Below are 25,659 nucleotides of genomic sequence, written 5' to 3'. Positions count from 1 at the left end.
ATCCCCGAGCCACCTGAAGGTTTTGTGAGTCTATCCTGCTCAAAAATCAGTATTAGTAAACAGGATGCCAGTGGTGGTAGTGGCAGTGGCAGTATAGAAATGGAGAGATAGGTGGTCATTTAAAGCAGTTTGTCAAGCTAGCCAGCATGTTTTAATCCCCTGGGGAGCTTTAAGAATTACTTTTGCTTGGCCCCTACCCCTTTGATTGAAATGTACAGCTAAAAACCACTAGTGTAATAACTCATTATCATTTTCCTTTTTGGAAATGCTATTGAGAATACTGCCTGTGAGGTGAGAGGCCAAGCAGAGTAGACTAACCGAGTAGTTCTCCAGATCCCCAGAGGGGAACTATTGTATGTGCCTCTCCTCAAAAAGTTTGTAGTTTCTGACAGCCTTTTGGTACCATCCCCACTGGGAAGATAGTTGGCATTTCATATTCATGAATAGTCCTGAGCACTCTTTGAGTCCACTTGCCCTTAGTCTCTTCTCTTCACATCCCCTTTTCTATTTTTTTGTTCCTAATAGTCAACTTGCAACACGTGCTATATAGCCTCTGTTATACCCTTGGGGGGAGCTATTAAAAATGTGGGAAATAGAAGGATATTTGGGAATTAAGGGGATTTTATTTTCTGCTATTTGCCTCTGGCCAAAAACCTGCTTTGTTTGGACTTTCTGAATGACCCAGAAATTCCCTTTCAGTATAATTAGTTCCTCTCTATTACATTCATAGGGACCAACTTGGGGAAAATGAATAACTATTGTCATGCAGTAGATACCTCTGAAGGAAATCCAGTGTCATTTACAGTTTCCATTCACTCCTGCAAACAATCACCTCTCCCTCCAGCCCACCACCACAGGAAATTCAAGGTCCTACTCCTTTTCAAAAGAATTTTTCATGTAATAGTTAAGTACCTACTTTCAAATATTGCTTTATTTCTCCAAGGGGCTCTTTTGCTCTCTTATCAACTGCTGTCCCTGTGCAGTGGCAGTTGGCTTGTGTGCCTGGCATTCTCCTTGACTGTTTCACTGGCAGAGAGGCCTATTTCAACCTACAGAAGGCAGCGAGAAACCTGAAGGAACTGAAAGAGTTCCGTAAGGCAGGCATTTGTGGATTGCAAGTCTCAGAGAAAGACCTAACAGTTGCTTTGGGCAGGTGAGATCTGGGCTTGAAGAAGCTCAGGATTATATGAATGTGGTTTGGAGTTACATGATTGTCCTGTACTCTATGTAAGGGTAAAAAGTATTTAGAACAAAAAACCCAGAAACTCAAACAATAATTAAGGGGGCTCTTAATTACCAAATGCGCATACTGTGCTCTCAGCACTTTGTGCTCTGCCCGTTTAATCCCCACAACAACATTGAGGTAGTTGGTATGTTCATTATTCCATTAAAGAGAGACCAGGGAGACTGAAGCTGAAGTTAAACAAATTGTCCAAGATGACACAGCTTCTAAGTGTTGGATCCATGACCTGAACTCATGGACTCTTCGCTGTTCATTAAGCTGCCTCTCATGCTTATTCTAGTATTTTTTTTTTTTCTGAATTGCCGCCTACTTTTGTCATTACATGTGACATCTTAACAAATGAAGAAGAAATACTTAATGAGGACAATTGGAGGCTATGAAAGCTATGCACAGTGCGTGTGTTTTAAAGGAAAGTTCTGTTCCATATGTAAACAAAGTTTGTGGATTGTTCAAGCCAGAACAAGACTTAACTGTTTTGCTGTTGAGTTAAGGTTCCTCTGAGAAGTGCAATATTTAGAAATGAGAATGGGCCTACCTAAAATGTTATCCGAAGTAAAAAAAAAAGTAATGTTTCCTAGATTTTTCAAATATCTTCACATCCTTGAAAGCAGTCTGTTTCTAAAACTGTAAGCTTTGGTGCAGTAAGACATCTGACTGGTAAGTAAGTTAAACACAAGCATTATGTCCGCCTTCTCTAAACAGCCATGAATCTGAAGTCAAACGGGAAATGACTGGGAGATGTTGGAATGTTCAGAGCTAAATCAAACTTAAATCCATAAGGCCATAAATTAGTCTGGTGAATGTCTATTCCTGTCACATAGGGCAGTAGCTACAGCTTTTCTGCCTCTTATGAAAGATAACCTTATTCTTTTTTCAAAAAATACCAGTGCTCATTTCATTTCATGGTACTTATTTATTTATTTATGAATGAATAACAGATTCTTGCTCTGTGGTCCAGGCTAGAGTGCAGTGGCCTCACCATAGCTCACCGCAACCTCAAACTCTTGGGCTCAAGTGACCTTCCTACCTCAGTCTCCCGAGTAGCTGAGACTATAGGTAAATGCCATCATGCCCAGCTAGTTTTTCTATTTTTAGTAGAGATAGGATCTCACTCTTGTTGAGGCTGGTCTTGAACTCCTGGCCTAACTGATCGTCCTGCCTTTGCCTCCCAGAGTGATAGGATTATAGGCGTGAGTCACCATGTCTGGCCCACAATATTTATCAAATACCGGTTTTGTGCATGTGCTATTCTAAGTGTTGGAGTGCTTACTAGGTCTAATCTACATACTAGACAATGTTGTAAATGCTTTATGTAATTTGTTTCACTTATTCCTCAGTACAGCTTGTGAAGGTAGTAGTTTTATTATTTTACTTTTATAGATAAGAACATTAAGGCACAGAAAGACTAACTCAAGGTGACAGAACTAATACCTAGGATTGTAACTGGGGCATCTGAATCCATAGCTCATCTACCCTACAGAGAGTTCTGTATGATATTGATCAAATACCTAGGAAGGGCAAGTACCTTTTTCATTTTAAGTATAGAGAAACTAAGGCAAGATTGTTCAGGCCAGATACCTTGCTAATATCTCCCTATAAGCTCGGGGTTTTTTTGAGACAAGAGTCTTATTGTGTCACCCTTGGTAAGAGTGCTGTGGCGTCACAGCTCACAGCAATCTCAAGCTCATGGGCTTAAGTGATTCTCTTGCCTCAGCCTCCCAAACAGCTGTGACTACAGGCACCCACCACAAAGCCTGGCTATTTTTTTGTTGCAATTGTCATTGTTTAGCTGGCCCGGGCTGGGTTCAAACCTGCCAGCCTCGGTGCATATGGCTGATGCTGTAACCACTGTGCTACGGGCGCTGAGCCTCCCTATAAGCTCTTGATGAAAGCCATTATAATTCTATAATTTATGTTCTTATGGGCAAGGGAAACAATTGGTCTCATTGATCAAAAAATTATTTTTATAAAAAATTATCATGTGACATACCAGTGTTCTTATAGTTAATCTTCAGGGGAAGGTAAATCTTTCAGTTACAACTTTAAAAAAGTTGTAACTGTAACTAAAATGCCTCATAATTTTATATACACAAATATATTTTTTTCTAATTTTTAAAAAAAATTTTAGAGACTGGGATTTTGTTGTGTTGCCCAGGCTGGCTTTGAATTCCTGGGCTCAAGCAATTCTCATGCTTAGCCTTTACAGTTTCCAGTAATACGGGTGTGTGTTACCCTTGCCCAGCTCTCATACACACACACACACACACACACACATACATATACACTTTTTGTTTTATATTTTGTTTTGTAAAAGTTTTACAAAACTACAGCTACAGTAATCACACTCGGATAAACATCATTGGCTATAATACTGTCACTGTGCAAAGCTTATTATGTTTTGTAGAGATGAGATTTTGCTGTGTTCCCTAGGCTAGTCTCAAACTTCTGGCCTCAAGTGGTCCTTCTGCTTTGGCCTACCAAAGTGCTGACATTATAGGCATGAACTACTGTGCCTGACCATCACAAATACATTTTTATTTTAATTTGGGAATATGAAGATTAGGGGGAAATTATATTGACTGTATATCTACTGTGTGTTAGGTGATTTTTACTTATTTTTCATATAATACTTAACACTTCACAACAACCTTGCAATGTAGCTATGTTTCACTATAGTTTATTTGGAAGAAAGTGTAGGTTCCTGGAATTTGATAACTGTCAGACTGGCTTTAAACTACCTGTGTTCTCATTTTGCCTTGCTACCTCTAGAAAGATAAACCTCAATGAGATGATGTTTTATCCAACCCTTAAAAAAATTACGTTCCCAATTTTGTTGTAGAAATTTTGAAAATACAGACAGGTATGAAAGAGAAAATAAAAGTCAATTTTAATACCACCATCCAGACATAACTGCTGTGAATATTTTGGAGATTGATTAATCTATCTAGCTTTCTTATATTTTGAGTGCAGTTTTTTTGTCTTACTTTTTTCACTTAGCACGTTTTAAATCTCCTCATATTGTTAGTCTAAAAAGAAAACATGATTTTAATGTTTCAGAAGAATTTTATTGTGTGTTGTGCCATGATTTAATGAACCACTCCCTTTGAAGTGGATATTTATGTTGTTTTCTGTATTCTCTCATTTTTAACTGAGGAGGAATAAGCCAAACTAAATTAAATAAAACAAAGCAGAAACTTTCTTTGGCCTGAAAGAGAGGGAACCAGAGGTAATAAAATTTTGATTTTTAGAAGGTCTATGTTTATGGGTAAATTATCCCATCTTGTGAATTACTGGAAGTCATGTTTTCCGTCTGCTTTTTTATAAAATGAGATGATATCATGATATATTAATGGGTTTAATAAGTGGTAGTCAGTGAAACTGGTGGATAAACTGCAGGAAATAGTTTATTTACAGTAACGGTGGATTTTAGCCAACCACCCAAATTATTGGCCTATGAAGGCCAAATTCTTTAGTTCTTAGAATTATCCTTTTGTATCTGCAAAGCAAATGGCCGCTATGACTTTCCACCTTCATTCTTTTCTCGTAGAGCCTCCTTGGCCATCCACAGGCTGAATCTAGCTCTGGCATACTTTGAAAAGGCGATTGGCGATGTTGTTGCTGCCAAAGGTGATAGGACACCAGATCTGATTAGTCTATATGAGGAAATTGCTCAGATTGAACAGCTGAGGAGGAACCATGACCAGGCCATCCAGTACTTGCATCAGGTTGGTGGGTATGCTGAGGCCCAGGCTAGGTGGTCTTATTGGCTTCAGGGTCAGGTAATCCATTCTATTTTAATCCTCACTTCCCTCTAAATCCACACAGGAGCTCTTTGTCAACCTTTGTCAACGTGGGTAGAGAGCACTGACTCAGGTGGTGGACCTGCTGTGTCATTTGACCTGTAGATAACATTTGCCCTCCCGGCTCCCCTTCTCATCTCTGTAGGTGGTGGCAAGAAGAATCCAAGTGTGAGTCTACTCCAAAGAAAAAAGACATAGGGGAAACTGAAACACAAAGGGCCTTTAAATGAAAAATCATGGTATTTTAGTATAATTATGTCATTTGTTTTTAAAACTAATCTAGCCAGATTATATTTCCAAATCTAAGGTTAAACTAATAAAAGGATGTTTCACTTGGAGGTAACTAACTTGACAAATGCCCCGGGGAAACCAAAACAAAACGTAGGAAAGAATGTTGAGTCTATCATATGATAACAGTTTAGGGTACTTTTATCATGTACTTGAAACTGCTGGGTAAATCCACCTTTTGTTTTTGTTTAAATCTCATTCTTTCAATGAGAATGCTGCTTATGACTTAAGGTACCTTCCACAGTGACAAACAGGTCAAAAAGTGAGTTTCCTGAATCATAGAAAGGGTGTAATGCAATCTGGGATACCTGAAAATGGATACTTAGGAAAAGGCATTGCAAACAATCCTATAAAAATTATAAATATCACACAATGGAGAAACATAAGGGAATGCTGCTCTGAAAATAAGGAGCCCATTGTTTACAGAGAAAGTCAGACTTTTTTGTGTTTAAGACTTTCGTACAGCAGTGGTTAGGTCAGAATGGATAAAACAGTAAATGCCAGAATTTCCTAGAAACACCAAAAAATAGGAATCAAAATTTATGGAATCATTTTGTTAAGTGCTCTTGAGGATATATTGATTCACTCAGTTCATATAATAGCCCTATAAAGTAGGTAGCATTATTATTTTATCTCATTTTAAGGATGAAAAGAAGTCAAGTACAGAGAGTTGTAGTAATTCAGCTGAAGTTGTACAGTTAACAAGTAGTAGAGCAGGATTTGAACTCAGAAAATTTGGCTCTCAAGCCTGTACTGATAACAACTCTGCCCTGTGTCCTGGCTCCAAAATGTTGTCTGCTAATCCCTTCAGCTCTTTGAAAGACCTCACAGTGTTTGGCCCATAAAATATGAAGTGCAAGTTGTTCTTTTGTTGCTGGTGAGTACAGACTAGATATTTTTTATTCTTTCTTATACTTTACAGTTTAGCACAAATGAAAATAACAAAATCTTTTACTTTTTTAGTGCTTACTATAATATATATGCCAGGTAGTATTCTAAAGAGTTTACATAAATTGATTTAATATTTACAGTAACTGTGACAATTGCTGTTAATCATCTATGTTTTACATTAGAAGAGGTTAAGAAGACTTGCCTTATGTGACAGTAAGTGGCTGAGCTGGGATGGAAAACTCAGGCACTGTGGCTGTAGGATCCATGCTTTACAAGACTGCTTTGAGACTGAACTCTTGAGAAACAGCTAAGATGATGGTTTTATTTTTGCTATGAAACCTAATAGAAATATTTCTAACTAACATTAATTGAGAACTTACCGTGTGATAGGTACTGTGCCCAGTGCTTTATGTATACATCCACCATCTCCATCTTTCTCAAACCGTAATCAGTAGGAACTATATATTGCTTCTCATGTGAAGGCAAAATTACTTTCTTCAAGCTAACAGGTGGCAGGCCTGGGAGTCAACTCATCTCTCATCCAACTCCATGGTTAGCTATATATTGGCTTTCAATCAACTAGCAATTCTATGGGAACTACTAGAAAGTCCACAGTGAAACATTCATTTGTGTACTTACCTTTTCATAATGTTGTTTATTCCAGGCTTATTCTATCTGTGTTTCTTTGTTCACTGAAGTTAGCCCTAAAACCGCGGAGATAAGCGCATTACTAGCTAAAGCTTATGCCATGTCTGGAGAAGCCCAGCACAAAGGTAGGTGGACAAGCTGCCCTTGAAGTTAGGCTTATCATCATTTCCCAGCCACCTGAGGGAAGCACTTTGTCAAATCGTCCACTATAAATGAGATTATAATTATCTATTTGTGCCTTTAGTGCAAAGATTACGCTGGTCAGGTTTTCCTATGAAGTCAGTTACACATGAATTTAAACCTGATAATATCCCCCAAATTAGTGGGAACATCAGAACCAAAAATAAAAAAAAAATCTGATTTCTATTTCCTTAAAAACTCAGCAAAAATCACCCTCATAAATAGTAGAGATTGCACACACTTATGAGTGTGACCTGTGAAGTACTGGTTGATGAGGAAATCCAGTGATAAAGGAGAAAAGCATTGGTTTCTCTACTCCTCCTCTTCTACTCTAAATCTCCTTGAGTCTTTCCTCTCTTTTACAAGAGATGAGGTTTAGAAATTTCTTGACCTATATTCCCAGGATACTGGAGTTCCAGAGGAAACCCAAATGATTAACTTATCCTTCAACAATAATAGTTCTTTGTCCAGCAAGGTCATCTTTTTTGAAAGTGGCTAACTTTAGGAGAGACACAAATGAACTGTGTATTCACAGGATGGTGTATCATTCTCAGCTCTGTTTTTATCAAATTAATGAACACCGATGCATTTAATGGCCTATCAGGAAGAATTTAGGATTTGTGAAGTATATAATTTGAACATTTAAAAAATGTTTACTTTCTCTGCTTATAAAAGTAATCCATTTTGGACTAGGCATGTGGCTCATGTCTGTAATCCTAGCACTCTGGTAGGGTGAGGTGAGTGGATTGCTTGAGCTCAGGAGTTCGAGACCAGCCTGAGCAAGAGTGAGACCCTGTCTCTAAAAAATAACCAAGTGTGTGGCAGACACTTGTAGTCCCAGCTACTTGGGAGGCTAAAGCAAGGGGGAATCACTTGAGCCCAAGAGTTTGAGGTTGCTGTGAGTTATGACACTGCAGCACTCTACTGAGGGTAACATACTGAGACTCTGTCTCAAAAACAAACAAAAAAAGTAATCCATTATAATGCATGTTGTTTTCCAGTTAAAGGAGAGGGAAAGAAAGAAAATTAGAAAGTTTTGCATCCTACGTTTTTCAATGCTTGTATTATCCATGTCATTAAGTGAATAGTTTTTTCAGTTTGTAGAATTTTTTTTTTTTTTGAGACAGAGTCTCAAGCTGTCGCCCTGAGCAGAGTCTTATTATGTCACCCTTGGTAGAGTGCTGTGGCGTCACAGCTCACAGCAACCTCCAACTCTTGGGCTTAAACTATTCTCTTGCCTCAGTCTCCCAAGTAGCTGGGACTACAGGCGCCTACTACAATGCCCAGCTATTTTTTTTTTGTTGCAGTTGTCCTTGTTGTTTTAGCTGGCTTGGGCTAGGTTCGAACCCTCCAGCCTTGCTATATGTGGCCGGCGCCCTTACCCACTGAGTTACAGGTACTGCCAGTTTGCAGAATTTTTGATATTTTAATTATTTTCTTAACCATGAATGTCTATTTAAAACTTTTTGATTCCTCATTTTTCAGCTAGTCATCTTTCTCTTTTGAAAATCTTCTTATATATACTCATGGTGCATATATTCTATATATGAGTTTTACAAAGTTGTCTTTGTGATTATAAAAAAATTTAATCTATTTGTAAATATGTGCAATTTTTTTTTTTTTTTTTTTCAGTTTTTGGCTGGGGCCGGGTTTGAACCTGCTACCTCCAGTATATGGGGCCAGTGTCCTACTCCTTGAGCCAGAGGCACTGCCTTATATGTGCAATTTTTAACTTTTTGTTGTTGTTTTGTTGTTGCTGTTGTTGTGTTGCTGTGTCATCTAGGCTGGAGTACCTTGGCATGATTATAGCTCACTGCAGCCCACACTTTTGGGTTCAAGTGATCCTCTTGCCTTGGCTTCCTGAGTACTTAGGACTACAGGCTGCCACTGCGCCTGGCTAAGTTTTCTATGTTTAGTAGAGATGGGGTCCCACTATGTTGTAAAGACTGGTCTCAAACTCATGTGCTAGTATTACAGGTGTGAGCCACCATGCCTAATCTTGTTTTTTTTTTTTATAATGTAAGAAGCATAACCCTTATGCTTATAAAGTTGGGAGAGTCCAAGGCCACCTTGTTCTTTTCTTACATACTATTTTTTTTTTTTTTTTTTTGCAGTTTTTGGCTGAGGCCATGTTTGAACCCGCCACCTCTGGGATATGGGGCTGGCGCCCTACTCCTTTGAGTCCACCCTACATACTTTTTTTAATTGCAAAGAAAATATAGGTCTTCACATCACATGATTCACTAATTCAAATTCCAGATTAACATTTTTTTTTTTTTTTTGTAGAGATAAGAGTTTCACTTTATCACCCTCAATGGATGCCGTGGCATCACACAGCTCACAGCAACCTCCAACTCCTGGGCTTAGGTGATTCTCTTGCCTCAGCCTCCCAAGCAGCTGGGACTATAGGCACCCGCCACAACGCCCGGCTATTTTTTTGTTGCAGTTTGGCCAGGGCTGGGTTTGAACCCACCACCCTTGGTATATGGGGCTGGCGCCCTACCCACTGAGCCACAGGCGCTGCCCCAGATTAACAGTTTGTATATCAAAATTGAAAATATAAATTAGATAGAAGAATGTGCAGTATTAGAATAAAAAATACTAAAATGAGGTCATACCAAAAGAAAGGATTGACAGATTTGATTACAGAATGATTTAAAGCTTGTATCTGGCCCTAAGTACCATAAATAAAATTAAAAACAACTTAGTCAAGATGATTGGATAACCTAAATAGACTCTTAAGATGAATTTTTAGTTATCCTTCTAAGAAAAAAATCTCCAGGCGCAGATGATTTCACTGGATAATGCTGTCATTTAAAGAAGGAATAATACCAATTCTAATAACCTCTCTCAAAAATAAAAGAGGAGGAAATAGTTTCTAACTAATTTTAGAAGGCCAGCATTACCCTAAATATCAAAGCTTGGCAAAGACACTAGGAAAAAGCAACAAAAAGACAGCTACATACCAATACCTTTCAAGCATGTAGATGAAAAAATTGTTTAGAAAAAACATAGCAATACGTAAAAAAAGAATAATATAGCACAATCAAGTAAGGTTTTTTCTCAATAATGTTAGGCTATTTCACCATTCAAACCTTAATCCATACAATTCTACCATATTAATAGTCCAGAGATAAAAATCATCTGATCTTATTTGATGTAGAAAAAGAATTTGACTAAATTCAACATCCATTCATGATGGAAGGCAGCTTTCTCAATTTATTAAAAACAAGCATGTGTGAAAATCCTACAGCTAATATAATGCTTAGTGGTGAAAGACTGAGTACTTTCTCCATAAGCCCTAGAATAAGGCGTGGCGCCCATAGCATACACGGAGGCTGACACACAACTACAACAAAAAATAGCAGGGCGTTGTGGCTGGTGCCTGTAGTTACAGCTACTTGAGAGGCTGAGGGAAGAGAATCACTTAAGCCCAAGAGTTAGAGGTTTCTGTGAACTGTGACGCCATGGCACTCTATTGAGGGCAACATAGTGAGACTCTATCTCAAAAACAAACAAACAAAAAGTCACAGAACAAGGCAAGGATATAGATTCTTGCCACTCCTTTTCAACATCATACTGGTAAACCTAGTTAATGCAATGAAACAAGGAAATACAAGCTATACTATTTGGGAAGGAAGATATGAAACTTTTTGTTTGCAGATAACATAATTGTCTAATTATAAAATTTGAAAGAATTGATGACAGATGTCTTGAAATTAGTAAGTGATTATAGAAAAATTGCTAGATACTAGGTTAATGTACGAAAGTCAGTTACTTTTTCGTAAGGAGCAAATGAACTTTGAAATTAAAAACTACCATTTACATTAGCATCTGAAGTGAAATTATCAGGCAAAAATTTAACAAAATATTTGCAAGAGTTATATATGAGTAAAACTACAGAACTCTGATGCAAGAAATTAAAGAACTAGCAGGCACAGTGGCACCTGCCTACAGTTCCAGCTCCTTGGAAGGCTGAGGTTCAAGGATCACTTGAGTCCAGTTTGAGACTAGCCTGGGAAATGTAGGATGACTCCTATTTCCAGAGAGAGAGAGAGAAAAGAAAGATATTCCATGTTCATGTATAAGAAGATCCTTCTTATCCTTCAATATTGTCAAGATATCAGTTGTTCTCAACTTGATTCATAGATTTATCTCAATTCCAATCAAAGTCCCATCAAATTATTTTGTGGATATTGATAAACTGGTTTGAAGTTTATATGGATAGGCCAAAATAGCCAACATAGCATTGAAGGAGAAGAAAAACATTGGAGGACTGACACTATGTGACTTTAAGACTTATTTGAAAGCTACAGTATTCAAGACAGTGTGGTTGGTATTAGCAAAATTTTCTCATTATTCCTATGCATTTTCTAGACTGATTACATAAACAAGTATTAATGTTTGGAATAAGAGACAATGTTAAAATTAAATTTTCAAACAATAACTATTTTTGAAGTACTTTTAAAATTACAACTCACTCCTCTCCACCTCACAAAATAGGAACCTTAGTAAGCAGTACTTGCTATCAGAGCTTAATTTAGCTAAAATATAGTCTGGATGTGCACCTGGTAGTTTAATATGGTAGTTATATAGAATCTTAGGCTTAATAAGACTAGTTATGCAGGAGCTTTCTTTTACTACAGAAAATTTATACATTTCATAAGGAGAATAAAAATTACAACATCATCTGATGCCATCGAGTCAAATCTTGGCTTTTAAGAGTCCTTATGAGACTTGGAATGAAAGCAGGCATGAACTTTAAGCAGGAAAATATCAGTTGAACCAAAACTGATACTAGACACTTGTAAAGGTTGGAAGTTTGCATTATATAATTGTTAACATTTTTTCCAGATGCTGTTGAGATGTATTTTATAAAAAGTATCAGTGCATATCAAGCAACATTGGGCTCAGAAGATTTTGAAACACTGAGTACCATTGAAGAATTTTGCAAGTGGCTTGTCCAAAATGGGGAAAAACAGGTACTATGATCAATTCATAAACATAATTGCTAGTTTATTAGATGAGGACAGCTTTTTTCATCTTAAATTGAAAAGCTGGAGCTCAGACAAGTCTCAGATTAAACCGGGAATAACACACAGGTCTGGTACAACTTGGGATAATGGTAAAAAAGCATTTTTCATATCTTGATAACATAAAGTCCTTTAAATCTAAAAAATATATAAATTAAATTTAACATTTAAGTGAAAATTGGCTTCTACCTTTGGATCTAGCTAGCAGGTTTTTTCTGTTGTGGTATTTTTGTCAGTCTAATCTTCAACTCTTTTAGTCACAATTTTGTTTTCACGTTAAAAAAAGTCATAGAAAATGCTTTTTTCTTGCTAACGTTTTTACTTGTAAGTCCTATGACTCTAAGCTATTAGTCAAAAACGTTGGCCTGAACTTTATGTAGCAGCATGTACACAATGAAGACCTTTGTCTGTCATGAGATCCCACATGGCTTTGATCTGACCAAGCAATTCTACACTTTTTTAGGCAAATGAGAAATATGGATGGATTTGACATGGTTTCATTGGCCAGGTGACAGCCAATTCAAGAGTAATATTATAAGTAAACAATAAATAAGAATTTATTTATTTCCAGGAATGAAGAAAATTTACTTTTCTACCAGATCTGAGCATTTTTGTAAATGATGACATTTTCTTTATTTCTATTTTAACTGCAAAAACCTTAGCATGATTTGGAACATTTTTTCGGTAGCCATGATATTTTCTGATTGTTCAGAAGATTAACATGACATCCCAGTACCCTAGGTTGACTTAATATTTAATTTTATTTTCAAAGGGATGAAAATACTTTGCCACAATTTCATAGCTTATCCTTATGTTCGGGTGCAGTGAACACTGCAACCTTGTTTGTGATAAAACACTAGCACCAATGCCTAACAGCTTCCTGCTTCTAACCCAGAGCTTTCTAGTATACCAACCTCCTGAACAAAGACATGAAAGGACCTAAGTGCCAGATGTCCCTGACTCTAGATCATAAGTAGGCCTATGGACAGGTGACTTTTACCACTAGAAAGCAAGCTCCATGAGGGCAGTAATTTTTGTCTGTTTTGTTCACTACTGTGCCTTCAGTGCCTGAAATGGTAACCAGCACATAGTAGGTGCTCATAACATTTTTCTTTACTTTTTATTTGCCATTGTGTTAAACTTTTGAATGAAATGCAAGGCCAGTTCTAGAGAACCATAATAGAAACTCAGAGTCTTTGAAATTGTGTTCTTATGGAATATAGTTTTGGAGGGATAAATAGAAGTTTAATCTCTCACTGAAAAAAAAAAATAGAACCCATTTGGCTAGAACCACTGCTTTCTAGTAATTCATCCAGAATAAAAAACAAAGAGAAAGAGGAGAGATACTCACTACATATTGTCTAGGGCTTTTAGAAAACAAAGTTGTTCCTTTGGCCATATACATGCAAATTTTCAGGAAAAATGATATTGTATATATCAAGGGTGGGGCACTGCTCAAAAAGAAATGCCCCACAGGTTTTATTATGGCAAAACTGGAAGCGTCTGAATGTTATCCAGACTCCTGTAAACCCACAAGCTCAGATTAAGATTTTAACAGCAGAATGAATATATTGAGCATACTAATCATTCTAAGAGCTAAGCTAGCATCTTGAAACTTGTGAAAGAAAATGGTGAGAAAATTCATTGGGTTGAACTGAAATGCTAGTCTGCCTTACTCAAGAGAAGCACAGTTTGTAGGAAAAATGATAAGAAGCCTGAGCTACTGGAACCTATCTCCTATGAATAGCTAGATGAAGAAAAAGAGAGAAGACTTAAATAAAATAAAAAATGAAAGAGAAGACATAAACTGATGCCACAACAATTGAAAGGATTAGAAGAGACAGTTATGAACAATTATATACCAAAAAATTAAATAACCTAAAAGAAATGGATAAATTTTTAGAAACAAATAACCTGCCTACACTGAATCATGGAGAAATAGAAAATATAAACAGACCTTTTATAAGGAGATTGAGTCAGTAGTCAGAAACCTCCCTACAAAGCCCAGGACCAGATGCCTTCAGTGATAAATTCTATCAGACATTTAAAGTAGGGGTGTCCAACCTGTTGTCCAGGGGGGCTGCATGCTAATTTTGTGAGGACATTTTTTGCTTATCTGTGGTATCAGATATCCCAAGAAGTATGCACAGACCTTTTTGTTGTTGTTGTTGTTGTTAATCAGCCTCTGTTAGTGTTTGTGTATTTATTTATTTATTGAGACAGAGCCTCAAGCTGTGGCCCTGGGTAGAGTGCCGTGACATCACAGCTCACAGCAACCTCCAACTCCTGGCTCAAGCAATTCTCCTGCCTCTGCCTCCCAAGTAGCTGGGACTACAGGCACCCGCCACAACACCCGGCTATTTTTTGGTTGTAACCATCATTGTTGTTTGGTGGGCTGGGGCTGGATTCGAACCCACCAGCTCAGGTATATGTGGCTGGTGCCTTAGCCACTTGAGTCACAGGCGCCAAGCCATGTTTGTGTATTTAATGTGTGGCCCAAGACAACTCTTAACTTTTCTAATGTGCAGCAGCAAAAAAAAAAAAAGGTTGGACACTCATGGTTAAAGAATTGTTGATAATTCTTTTCAAACCCTTTCAGAAAACTGAAAAGGAAGTAATACTTTCAAAGTGAGGCTAGTATTACCCTTATGTCAGAGCCAGAAAAAGACACTACAAGAAAAGGAAAGTACAGGCCAATGTTTCCAATGAATATAGATGGCAAAAATTCTCAAAAAAATACTAGCAAACCAAATTCAACAGCACCTTAAAAGAATCGTACATCATAATAAATTAGGACTTTTCACTGGGATGCAAGGATGGTTCCACATATAAAAATCAATGTGATATACCACTTTAACAGAATGAAGAATAAAAATCATATGATAATCTCCAAGATACAGACATTTGACAAAATGTAATACCTTTTTAGGATTAAAAAAAAAACAGTCAAAAATTAGGAACAGAAAGAAATTAGTTCAACATAACACAGGGCATAAAGATAATATACTCGGTGGTGAAAAACTGAGGGCTTTTCCTCTAAGATCAGAAACATAGTACTGAAAGTACTAGCTAGAGCAGTTAGGCATGAAAAAGAAATAGAAGATATTCAAATTTGAAAGAAAGAAGTAGAATTATCTCTTCACAGAATGACATGATGTTATATAGAAAACACTAAAGATTCATCCAGAAAAAAACAGCAAAAAATTGTTAGAATTAATAAATTTAGCAAAGTTACAGGAGAAAAAAATAAACATACAAAAACCAGTTGCATTTTTTACAGGTATTCTAATAGTGAACAAGTTGAAAATTAAGAAAACAATTCCATTTACAACAGCATCAAAACACATAAAATACTTAGAAATAAACTTTACCAAGTAGGCAAAAGGCTTTTAAAATGAAAAAATAAAAAGGAGAATAATTATATGCATGCTTTCCTACTCTGAAAATGCAAAAATATTATAATAGCTTCTAGATTACTGAGTTATTGGCCCTGTTTTCTGAAAAGCAGCAATTACCTTTCTTTTTATGTTTGTTGTTCTGACATGCCACGTAAGGGATGATTCAACCCAATTATGAAGAAGTGTTCTGTTTATACATGTCCACATAGATAGTAACAGGCAATGAGTGGGTTATGTGCAATTCTTAAGGCTGCCAGCTATTGTTATACCTCTCTACTCTCTCTAAAGAAAGAATATTGGGAAGGCAAATGAGTACAAGTAATACTGTTCTATGAATAATTTTCAATCATACTTAGTTTTATTTTTTGTTACATGGTAAGTAGTTAAGAGTAAGAGCGAGGCTGAAAGACAACTGGCCTGGACTTTAAAAGAATATCCGTGTCCAGGCACTACAGTATGCCTGTAGTCCAGCTGTGGGGGATGCTGACATGGGAGGATCACTTGTGCCCAGGAGTTTGAGGCTGCAGTGAGCTATATTCAAGCCTGTCCATAGGCACTCCACTGTAGCCTGGGCAACCCGTCTCAAAAAAAAAAAAAAAAAGTTTGTTGTGAAAGATAAAGATACAATAGCCAGGAGAACTGTTATAGATGGAAGAAGACTAAAGAATCTTGGAAACTAAATGCAATATATGATGCTTTATTAGACACTAGATTTTAAAGAGTTACAAAAAACATTATTGGGACAATTGGCAAATTTGAATATGCAGCATATGTTAGTATTGATATAAAAAAATTGAGTGATAATGTAGTTATAAAAGAGAATGTCTTATTCTAACATGATACATATATTTAAGTATTTAGGGGTAAAGTATTTTCATGACTACAATTTACTTTCTTCAAAAATATATGTGTGTGCATTTATATATATGGATATTATTTTTTAAAGAGAGCATAATAAAGCAAATGGGGCAAATGCTGAATCTATTGAAAATTTTGTGGCATTCATTCTACTATTCTTTCAGCTTTTCTGAAGGTTTGAAAAAATTGTTTTTAAAAGTAGGTTAAAAAAAAAGAGTAAGGGTTATGGAATTCAGGCTGCCTGGTATCTAAATTCTCACACTTCCAGCTATAAGCTCTGAGATCTTGGGTGTGGTCCTTAACTGCCATTCGTTTCCATTCCTTCTTCTGTAAATGAGTATAATAATAGTTCCTCTCTCTTAAGGTAGCTATTAAGATCAAATAATATTATACATACCAATTAACTATCGTTAATTATAAGCTCAGTACTTTAACTGTTAATAGAGACAAATTACTTAGGTGAGACATCATTACCGACTGATCCTGCTGGGTTATGTCATTGTCAGGAAGAGTGGCTTCTTCATAGAGCTAATGTAATAGAACTGATGTGCTCCCCCATAAAAATGTTTTTAATCCCTCAGGAAGCTTACAGACTGCTAAAGACTTCATTGAAGTCCCAGATCATCAGCTATGGTGACTATAGTGAAAAAGTGGCTGAAACTTTTTATAACATGGGCAGGATCTGCTTTGCCAAAGGAGATCTCAGAAAGGCAATCCAGCTGCTAAAGAAGGTGAATGCTGGCTGGTTTTGTTACATTTTCTCCTAGGCTTCTAAGCGGAATGTGAGGAGTGATGTATGTGTGTGTATTTTCCCCTTTTCTTCCTTGCCTTTTCTTTTTTTGCTTCTCTCCCTCTTTTTATTTTGAAGTGATATGTTCTCTTTTGAAAACTCTGCTTTTTTAGATGTGCTGAAGGAAAATATTATACAAAGCTTCTTTGTTGTGTCCATGTCTAGATGAGCATTATAAAAGAATTTAACACCTTAATTGTGGAACCACAGTATGCACTCCAAGGTTGGATGGATTTGGGAATACCTTATATAGCTGTGCTTTCCCAGGTGCTGCTTCCTTCCCCAGAGAGCTCATTCTTGTGCAATAGGCACCCAACCAGTCAGTATACTGACAGAACCAAGACTAAAGATCTGATAAGATAAGGATATCTCTGCATAATAAAATCTAAGTTTGTCAAATTCAGAGGAACAGTCAGTAGAGATCAACCAATACTTGGGTGAGCAGAGGGTGGAATCAGAAGCAATCTACACATGTACATTAGCAAACACCAGGTATGGAGAGATTTTTATCTCATTTCAGGCTAATCTACTGTAATCAGAAAATAGTAAATAATAAGAAAAAGGGGACCTCATTTTGAAGATGTAGGGTAAAAGAAGAAAGCCTTTTGAAAATAAGTTGTAGGAACCAGAATAGCTTCTTCAAGGGAAGCACGAACACATGATGGCCTCTATGTAATGGGAACAGGAACCTAAAAGGAAAGAAAACTGAAAAGAAAGGATGTTAATCTAAGGCCAAAAGATGAGATGAGATGAAAAATATTAAGAGTAAAATGAAAAAGCATTTGAAGGAAACAACAAATCTAATAACATTCAAATCCTCATTGAAAATAATAGTTTCATGATAACATGTAGTGATGTTGAGCAATTTGTTTTCAAATCTAGAATTGCAATAGCATCACTAAAAAACAAAAAAGAAAACAGATTCCTGAGTCTCACCCAGACCATCTGAATAAGAAATTCTATGAGTTGTGTCCAGAATCTGTATTTTTAATAGTTCTAGAGGCCATTTTAATAATCCCACCGATTTTATTAATAAATGTCTATGATTTTTATGAGAGACTTGCAGAGTTCTCCTAGAATTCTTCTTAACGGAAGAGAGGGATGTAATGGGAAAGTCACTGATGGGGGACAAAGTGAAGAGTTGAGCTGAAGAGTTGTGTGTATTTCTGAAGAAGAAATGTAATAATTGGAATAGAAGCAATAATTAGACCATTGAAGATAACCTTTCTGAAATGAAAAAGGCCCCAGCATACACAATTTGTAAGGGCTTACCATGTTCCATACAAAATTAATGAAAGAAGGGTCCCATCTAGTTTTGTACCTACCAGGGAATTTTTGGTGGCAAATACTATATACTGAATGTTTGTGTCCTTATAATTTCATATGTTGAAACTGAATCCCCAAATGTGATGGTATTTGGAGATGAAGCTTTGGGGAGGTGATTAGGTCACAAGAGTAGAGCTCTCACGATGGGATTAGTGTACTTATAAAAGAGACCCAGAGAGCTCTCTTACCCCTTCTGCCATGTGATGGTAAAGCAAGAGGATGGCTGCGTGAACCAGGAAACAGGCCCTTACCATACACAGACAACAGCTTGGCTACATCATCCATTAGGAATAGGAAATCAACCTGAAGATTTAAGATGCTTAAGGTAGGCAGGGGTTGTGTCTTTGTTATCAGCTTTTCCCCTTAGGGCTTTAGATGTGGCCCTCCTGCAAGGCCCCAGCATAGGATAGGGGAGAGAGATGGACGAGCACTCTGACAGCAGGGCTCTTGCTTCAGAGTTTGAACGCTGTCTTCATACTGTGTAACTACTGGTGATGGGATGCTGGTAGTGAAGTATCTGAAATCAACTGTTCTGATGAATGGCTGTTCTGGAGGTTAAAAACTATTCCTGGGACTAAAACGGGGGAGGCCAGCACCACCTTTAGATGCTGAGGAAAACCCCTTGGTAGACAGAAATAGCATAAAGAGGGTTCATGTATATTCCTAGGGACACTTTGGCTGACTTTTCTCTTGAGCAGTTCAGGTTTCATGTAAAAGGAATAAAAGTTAAATGGAGAAGGGTGGGAGTGAGAAGGCATAGAAAAGACAAATATTAGAGTTATGATCTTGGCTGGGTGCAATGCCTCATGTCTATAATCCTCTCACTCTGAGAGGCAGAGGCAGGAGGATCACTAAAGCTCAGAAGTTTGAGAACAGCCTGAGCAAAAGTGAGACCCATCTCTACAAAAACTAGAAAAATTGCCCAGGTGTAGTGGCACACACTTATAGTCCCAGCTACATGGGAGTCTGAACCAGGAGAATCTCTTGAGTCCAGGAGTTTGGAGTTGCATGAGCTATAATGATACCACTGCATCTAGCCTGGGTGAGAGAGAGCAAGACAGTCTCAAAAAGAAAAAAAAAGAGTTATACTTTTGTAATGGAATAATTTCATTGACATACTACAAACTGCACGTATTTGAGGTGTGAAATTTGATCAGTTTTGACATCTCTGTACATTTGCGAAACCATTACTATAATCAAAATAATGAATATGTCAGTCACACCCGAAAGTTTTTCTCTGTCCCTTTGTAATTCATTAGTTCTACTCCTTCCCCAGCCCTGCCTGCAGGAAATAACTGATTTGCTTTTGTCATGGTAGATTCATTTGCATTTTCTAAAATTTTATGTAAGTGGAATCATATAGTTTATATACATTTGTATAAGGTTCTTTCTGAAAATTATTTTGAGATCCACCCATGTTGTTATGTTTTTATTCCTTTTTATTGCTGAAGATTATAGGGATATCATGACTGGTTTATTCATTTACCTAATGATGGAATTTGGCTTTTTCTAGTTTGAGGTCATTATAGATAAAATTGTTGTGAACATTCATGTACAAGTCTTTGTATAGACATACTTTTCATTTCTCTTGGGTAAATACCTAGCAGCAAAATGGCTGAATTATATATGACAGGTATATATTTACCTTTATAAAAAAACTACCGGAGTTTTCCAAAATGGTTTTACCATGTTATATTTCTACCAGCAGTATACGACAGATTCAGTTCCTGCAAATCCTCACCAGCATTTGGCATGGTCAATGTTTTTAATTTTAGCCACCCAAATAGATATGTAGTGGTATTTAATTGTGATTTTAACTTGTATTTTACTTGAGCATTTTTTCATGTACTTATTTCTCATCTGTATACCTTCTTTGGTGAGTTGTCTGTGTAGATCTTTTCCCCATTTTTAATGACTTATTACTAATCTTTGAAAGTTATTTATGTATTTGAGACACAGGTTTTTTTTTTTTTATAAAATATGTGATTTGCAAATATTTTCTCCAAGTCTATAATTTCTTTTAATTTTTAAGGATCTTTTGAAGACCAGAAGGTTTCAAATTTAACAGAGTCTAGTTTATCAATTTGTTCTTTTTTTTTTTTTTTTGTAGAGACAGAGTCTCACTTTATGGCCCTCGGTAGAGTGCCGTGGCCTCACACAGCTCACAGCAACCTCCAACTCCTGGGCTTAGGCGATTCTCTTGCCTCAGCCTCCCGAGTAGCTGGGACTACAGGCGCCTGCCACAACGCCCGGCTATTTTTTTGGTTGCAGTTTGGCCAGGGCCGGGTTTGAACACACCACCCTCAGTATATGGGGCCAGCGCCTTACCTTCTGAGCCACAGGTGCCGCCCTATCAATTTGTTCTTTTATGAATTGTACCATTAGTGTTTTATCTAAGAAATTGTTGCCTAACCCAATTCATAAATATTTTTCTCCTATTTTGTCTTTTAGATATTTTGTAGTTTTGGTTTTAACATTTAGTCTATGATTAGTTTGAGTGAATTTTCTTATATGTACAAGGAATAATCTCAGTTTAGGTTTTTTTAATTTGGATATTCATTTGTTCCAGCACCATTGGTTGAAAAGGTATTCCTTTCTCCACTGAATTAAATTTGCACCTTTGACAAAAATCGAGGTTTAAGATTTTTGTGTGTATATGTATACATATGTTTGTATGTTTACTTCTGGACTCTTTCTGTGTTCCACTGATGTCTATCTTTACTATGCTTATACTATGCTGTCTTAATTACTGTGGTTTTAAAACAAGTTTTGAAATAAGTTAGTGTCAGTCTCTTTTTATTTTTTTTTTTTGTTGAGACAGGGTCCCACCCTATGCCCCTGAGCAGAGTGCAGTGGGTGTGGTAGCTCACCGCAACTTCAGACTCAGGCTGCGGGCACCCTGCTGCCTCAGCCTCTGGAAGCCCTTGGGATTACAAGGCGCTGGCTGGGTTTTTCCATTTTTTTTCATGAGTCAGGGTCTCACGGTTGCTCAGGCGAGTCTCAAACACCTGAGCTCAAGCAATTCTCCCTCCTCAGCCTCCCACAGTGCTGGGATTACAGGCGTGAGCCACCACGCCCGGTGTGTCAGTCTTTTAGTAGTTATTCTTCTTGAAGCTTTCAGTGCAGGGCAGTCTAGGTTTTTCACATTTCCACAAGAATTTTGGAATCATACCAATATCTATGAAAAAGCCTACTGGTGAATACAGTGATGGTAGTATTTTTCACTCACCAAGTAAGTATTGATACTTTGGGTCTGAGTGAAGGAAAAAAAGCAAAAAGCAAGGATTTTGATTGAGATTGTATTGAATTTATAGATCAGTTTGGAGAGAATTGACACTTTAGCATAATTTAGGCATCTCACCTATGAACATGTTGTATCACTCCATTTATGTAAATCTCCTTAAATTTCTCTCAGAAATATTTTGTAGTTCTCAAGATACAGATCTTGAGCATCTTTTATTAGATTTATCTGTGTTTTGTATTTTTATACTTTTTTAAATGTATCTTTTTTGTTTGTTTGAAACAGAGTCTCACTATGTCACCCTCAGTAGAGTGCTATGGCATCACAGCTCACAGCAACCCCAAACTCTTGGGCTTAAGCGATTCTCTTGCCTCAGCCTCCCAAGTAGCTGGGACTACAGGCCCTCGCCACAGCACCCAGCTATTTTGTGGTTGTAGTTATTATTGTTGTTTGGCAGGTCCAGGCTGGATTTGAACTCACCAGCCTCGGTGTATGTCGCTAGCGCCCTAGCCACTGAGCTACAGGCGCTGAGCCTTAAATGTATCATTTTTGAATTTAAATTTCTGTTTGTTGCTAGTATGTGGAAATATAATTTTTATCTAATAATCATATGTCCTGTGACCTTGCTAAACTTGCTAGTTTTAGTAACTGTTTTATAGATTCCATCAGATTTTCTGCAGAGACAATCATGTCATCTTGTAAATAAATATAGTTTTATTTCTTTTCTTTCAATCTAGATGCCTTTTATTTTTTTCTTGTCATATTGCACTGACTAGAACATCTAATACAATGTTAAATAGAAGTGGTGAGAACAGGCATCCTTGTCTAGTTCCTGATTTCATTGGAAAAAGAATTTAGTCTTCTGTCATTAGGTTTGATGTTAACCATTGTTTTTTGTAGATTCTGTATCAAGTTGAGGAATTTTCCTTCTGTTTCTGATTTGCCAAGAGATTGTAATTAGGAATGGATGTTGGATATGTAAAATTCTTTTTCTGTACCTATTGAAATCATCTATGGTTTTTCTTTTTGGACAGTCCCCATTTCTGGTGTTTTCATGTTTATTAATTTTTTCTTTTCTAATGTCAAACCTGCTATTAATCCCATCTTATATATTTTTCCAATCACACATTATAATTTTTTTTTTTTTTTGTAGAGACAGAATCTCACTTTATGGCCCTCGGTAGAGTGCCATGGCATCACACAGCTCACAGCAACCTCCAACTCCTGGGCTTAAGCGATTCTCTTGCCTCAGCCTTCCAAGTAGCTGGGACTACAGGCACCCGCCACAACGCCCAGCTATTTTTTGGTTGCAGTTCAGCCGGGGCCGGGTTTGAACCTGCCACCCTCGGTATATGGGGCCGGCGCCCCACCGACTGAGCCACAGGCACCTCCCCCACACATTATAATTTTTACCTCCAGAATTTTTTTTAGGTCTCTCTGTTTTTTTTTTTTTATGTTCCTGCTTAACTTTTTTTAACATATGGAATATAGTTAGAGTGTTAATATGCTTCTTCACTAGTTCTGACATCCATGTCAGTTCTACATCATTTTGATTGTTCGAATTTTCTCACTATGGGTAATACTTTTCTTCATGCCTAATAATCTTTGTTTGGATGCCAGACATTGTATATTTTACCTTGTTGGGTATTGATATTTTTGCATGCTTATACATATTCTTGAACTTTGTTACAGAACTTAGTTAAATTACTTAGAAATTACTTGCTCCTTTCATGTCTTGCTTTTAAGATTTGTTAGGTTGGACTAGAGCACCATTTAGTCAAAGGCTAATTATCACTCCCCATGACTGAGGTGAGAGCCATCTGAGTACGTCACCCAAAGCTCCATGAACAACAAGGCTTTACAGTTTGGGTGGTAGGAACAGGGCTCTTATAAGGGCCCAGCACTTTTTCCTCCACAACCTTGGTGTTTCCTCGCATGCTCTGCTGTATACTTGAAGAGGAACATGCAGATAAGCCATGGTTCTTTTTCTGTGGCGGTATCTCCTCTCTGTTACTCTGCTCTGAGAGTCTCCTGAGAATTTCAACTCTATCAGAGAATCTCGTGAACCCTATTTGGTCCCCCTTTCCTGCATCATGCCCTGGAAACTTTCTCAAAGCAATAGTTTGTGCCAATCATACATTTGGCTTCACTCATTTTCCCTCTCTTAGATATTATAGTCTTTTGTTGCCTGATGTCCAGTATCTTGAAAATTATTTAAGGCATTTTGTCTACTTTTTTATTTTTTGGTTGTTTCAGGCAGAGAGTAAATCTGGTCCCTACTAGTCCATCTTGGCTGGCAACAAAGGTTGTCAATAAAATTTAAAATGAAAAACTGCCTAATAGTAAAGTGATGGATATAGCATGAGAGTCAGTGAAACTTTGGAACACGTACATGGATTTCATTTGTATCTATCCATTTGGTTACAGCTATTTGGAAAATCCTGGTGGAAACCACTACTGCAGCCATGGTTTAAATAGAGATGCTGACCGGTTTTGGCTCATTTACTCTGCTTATTCATAGGCACATATGGTAGTAATAGGTACAGTAAACTGGAGTGCATACAGCATGAGGGATGCAGAGGGTAACTAAAGAGCCTTTGATCCAGGCTCTTCCCCCTTGGTAGGGAACCAGTGGAATGTAGTACAGGCATTTGAAATGCAGGCTTGCGACATCTCAGTTCTACTGGTCCTCTTGAGTTTGGTTTGCAATTAAGATGCTTGCTGTCTTAATCTCTTTAACCTGTTATTTATTTTTCTCATTTCATCTACAGTGTTTAATGATTCAAGTGCTTGTATATGGGAGTGAACGCAATAAAAGCAGAGAGACAAAAAATCTTCTTATCCTGTTGCAGAGGTGAGTTCTGGCCCTGACCATCAACCAGACCATCAGTGTGGATAGATGCATAGCATAGCTTCTCCCTGATTCAGTCAGATAGCGGTGATTCACCTCTATCATTCTTCCTAATATGCAAAATCCTACCTGTGCTATGGATTTGGCTAAATCCTGTATTCGGAGTAACTAGTTGATTTCTTGCAGTCTTTTGGAACTCAGGATTATAGGGTCTGCTGCAGTAATATTTAGTATTATAGTATCTCTTTCACTGCTGAGCACTGTAGAAAGAAAATTATTTTTCTTTCAGAACATACAAAAGCAACATTTTCGGGGATCTAATTGTCTCCAAAGTTAGTGGTGACAGAGTGTCTTCAGATTCTTTAAAAAAAAAAATACTTTAGAATTTAAGCCAAAGTGTGAGTTTTGTGCAGTATTATCTTTATCCTTGGCCTACCACTGGTGTTTGTTCATGTCAGAATGATGTTAACCTTGAAGTGTTCTCTTCTAAGAAAGACAACTGAAATTTGTTGAATGTCTTCTAAATTCCTAAAACTGAGTTAGGTTCTATTCATAAAATATTTCATTTAATCCTCACAAATACCTAATTGGACAGCTCTAATTTGTCAGAAGGGAGTCCAAGGTTTGGACTCTGAAGTCCGTGTGCTTTTCCTTGAAAGTCCCCCAACAAAGAACAGCATTGTTATTGGGTGAGAGTTGGGACCCTAATTACAATCACGGGAAGCGTCTCACAATTGGTCCCCTTCTCCCTAGGATCACCAGGCCAGACAGGTGAGGAGGATTCTGAGCACAGATACTACATTCAGAGCATCCTCTGTGCACCCCCTTAGTCAGAGCCACACTGAGGCAGGCCCCACAGAAAGCTGTCTCCTATTTTATCATTATCCAGAGGCAGACTTCCTCAGCCTCTCTCAGCAATGCCCATGTGAGGAGTATATACAGGACCAGACACAGGCCAACTGTGGGAAACTTTGCTCTCTACCTACTAGTGTATATGGAAGTATGTTATTTTCTTAATAACCATAAAAATATTAATAACTATAATGTAGGACTTCTTCCATTTCCCTGGCATTATATTGTGTATTCATATATAGTATTTCTGATTCATAAAC

At 37.3% G+C, this 25,659-nt stretch overlaps 1 protein-coding gene and 1 pseudogene across 1 annotated transcript in view; both read left to right on the top strand.

The window, feature by feature from the left end:
- The window catches only part of TTC23L (tetratricopeptide repeat domain 23 like), a 33,076-nt gene extending 7,754 nt beyond the window's left edge, over positions 1-25,322 (top strand). The window contains exons 5-11 of the mRNA XM_053598885.1: positions 1,028-1,153; positions 4,791-4,968; positions 6,887-6,995; positions 11,905-12,032; positions 16,921-17,070; positions 24,468-24,550; positions 25,301-25,322. Coding sequence (XP_053454860.1) covers positions 1,028-1,153; positions 4,791-4,968; positions 6,887-6,995; positions 11,905-12,032; positions 16,921-17,070; positions 24,468-24,550; positions 25,301-25,322 — 796 coding nt within the window. The remainder of the gene's footprint in view (positions 1-1,027; positions 1,154-4,790; positions 4,969-6,886; positions 6,996-11,904; positions 12,033-16,920; positions 17,071-24,467; positions 24,551-25,300) is intronic.
- LOC128593153 (uncharacterized) lies at positions 21,656-21,716 on the top strand (annotated as a pseudogene).
- Positions 25,323-25,659: the final 337 nt, after the last annotated feature.

Source organism: Nycticebus coucang, chromosome 1 (assembly GCF_027406575.1).
Source record: "Nycticebus coucang isolate mNycCou1 chromosome 1, mNycCou1.pri, whole genome shotgun sequence".
Classification (NCBI taxonomy): domain Eukaryota; kingdom Metazoa; phylum Chordata; class Mammalia; order Primates; family Lorisidae; genus Nycticebus; species Nycticebus coucang.
This window is presented reverse-complemented; position numbering and strand designations above follow the sequence as displayed.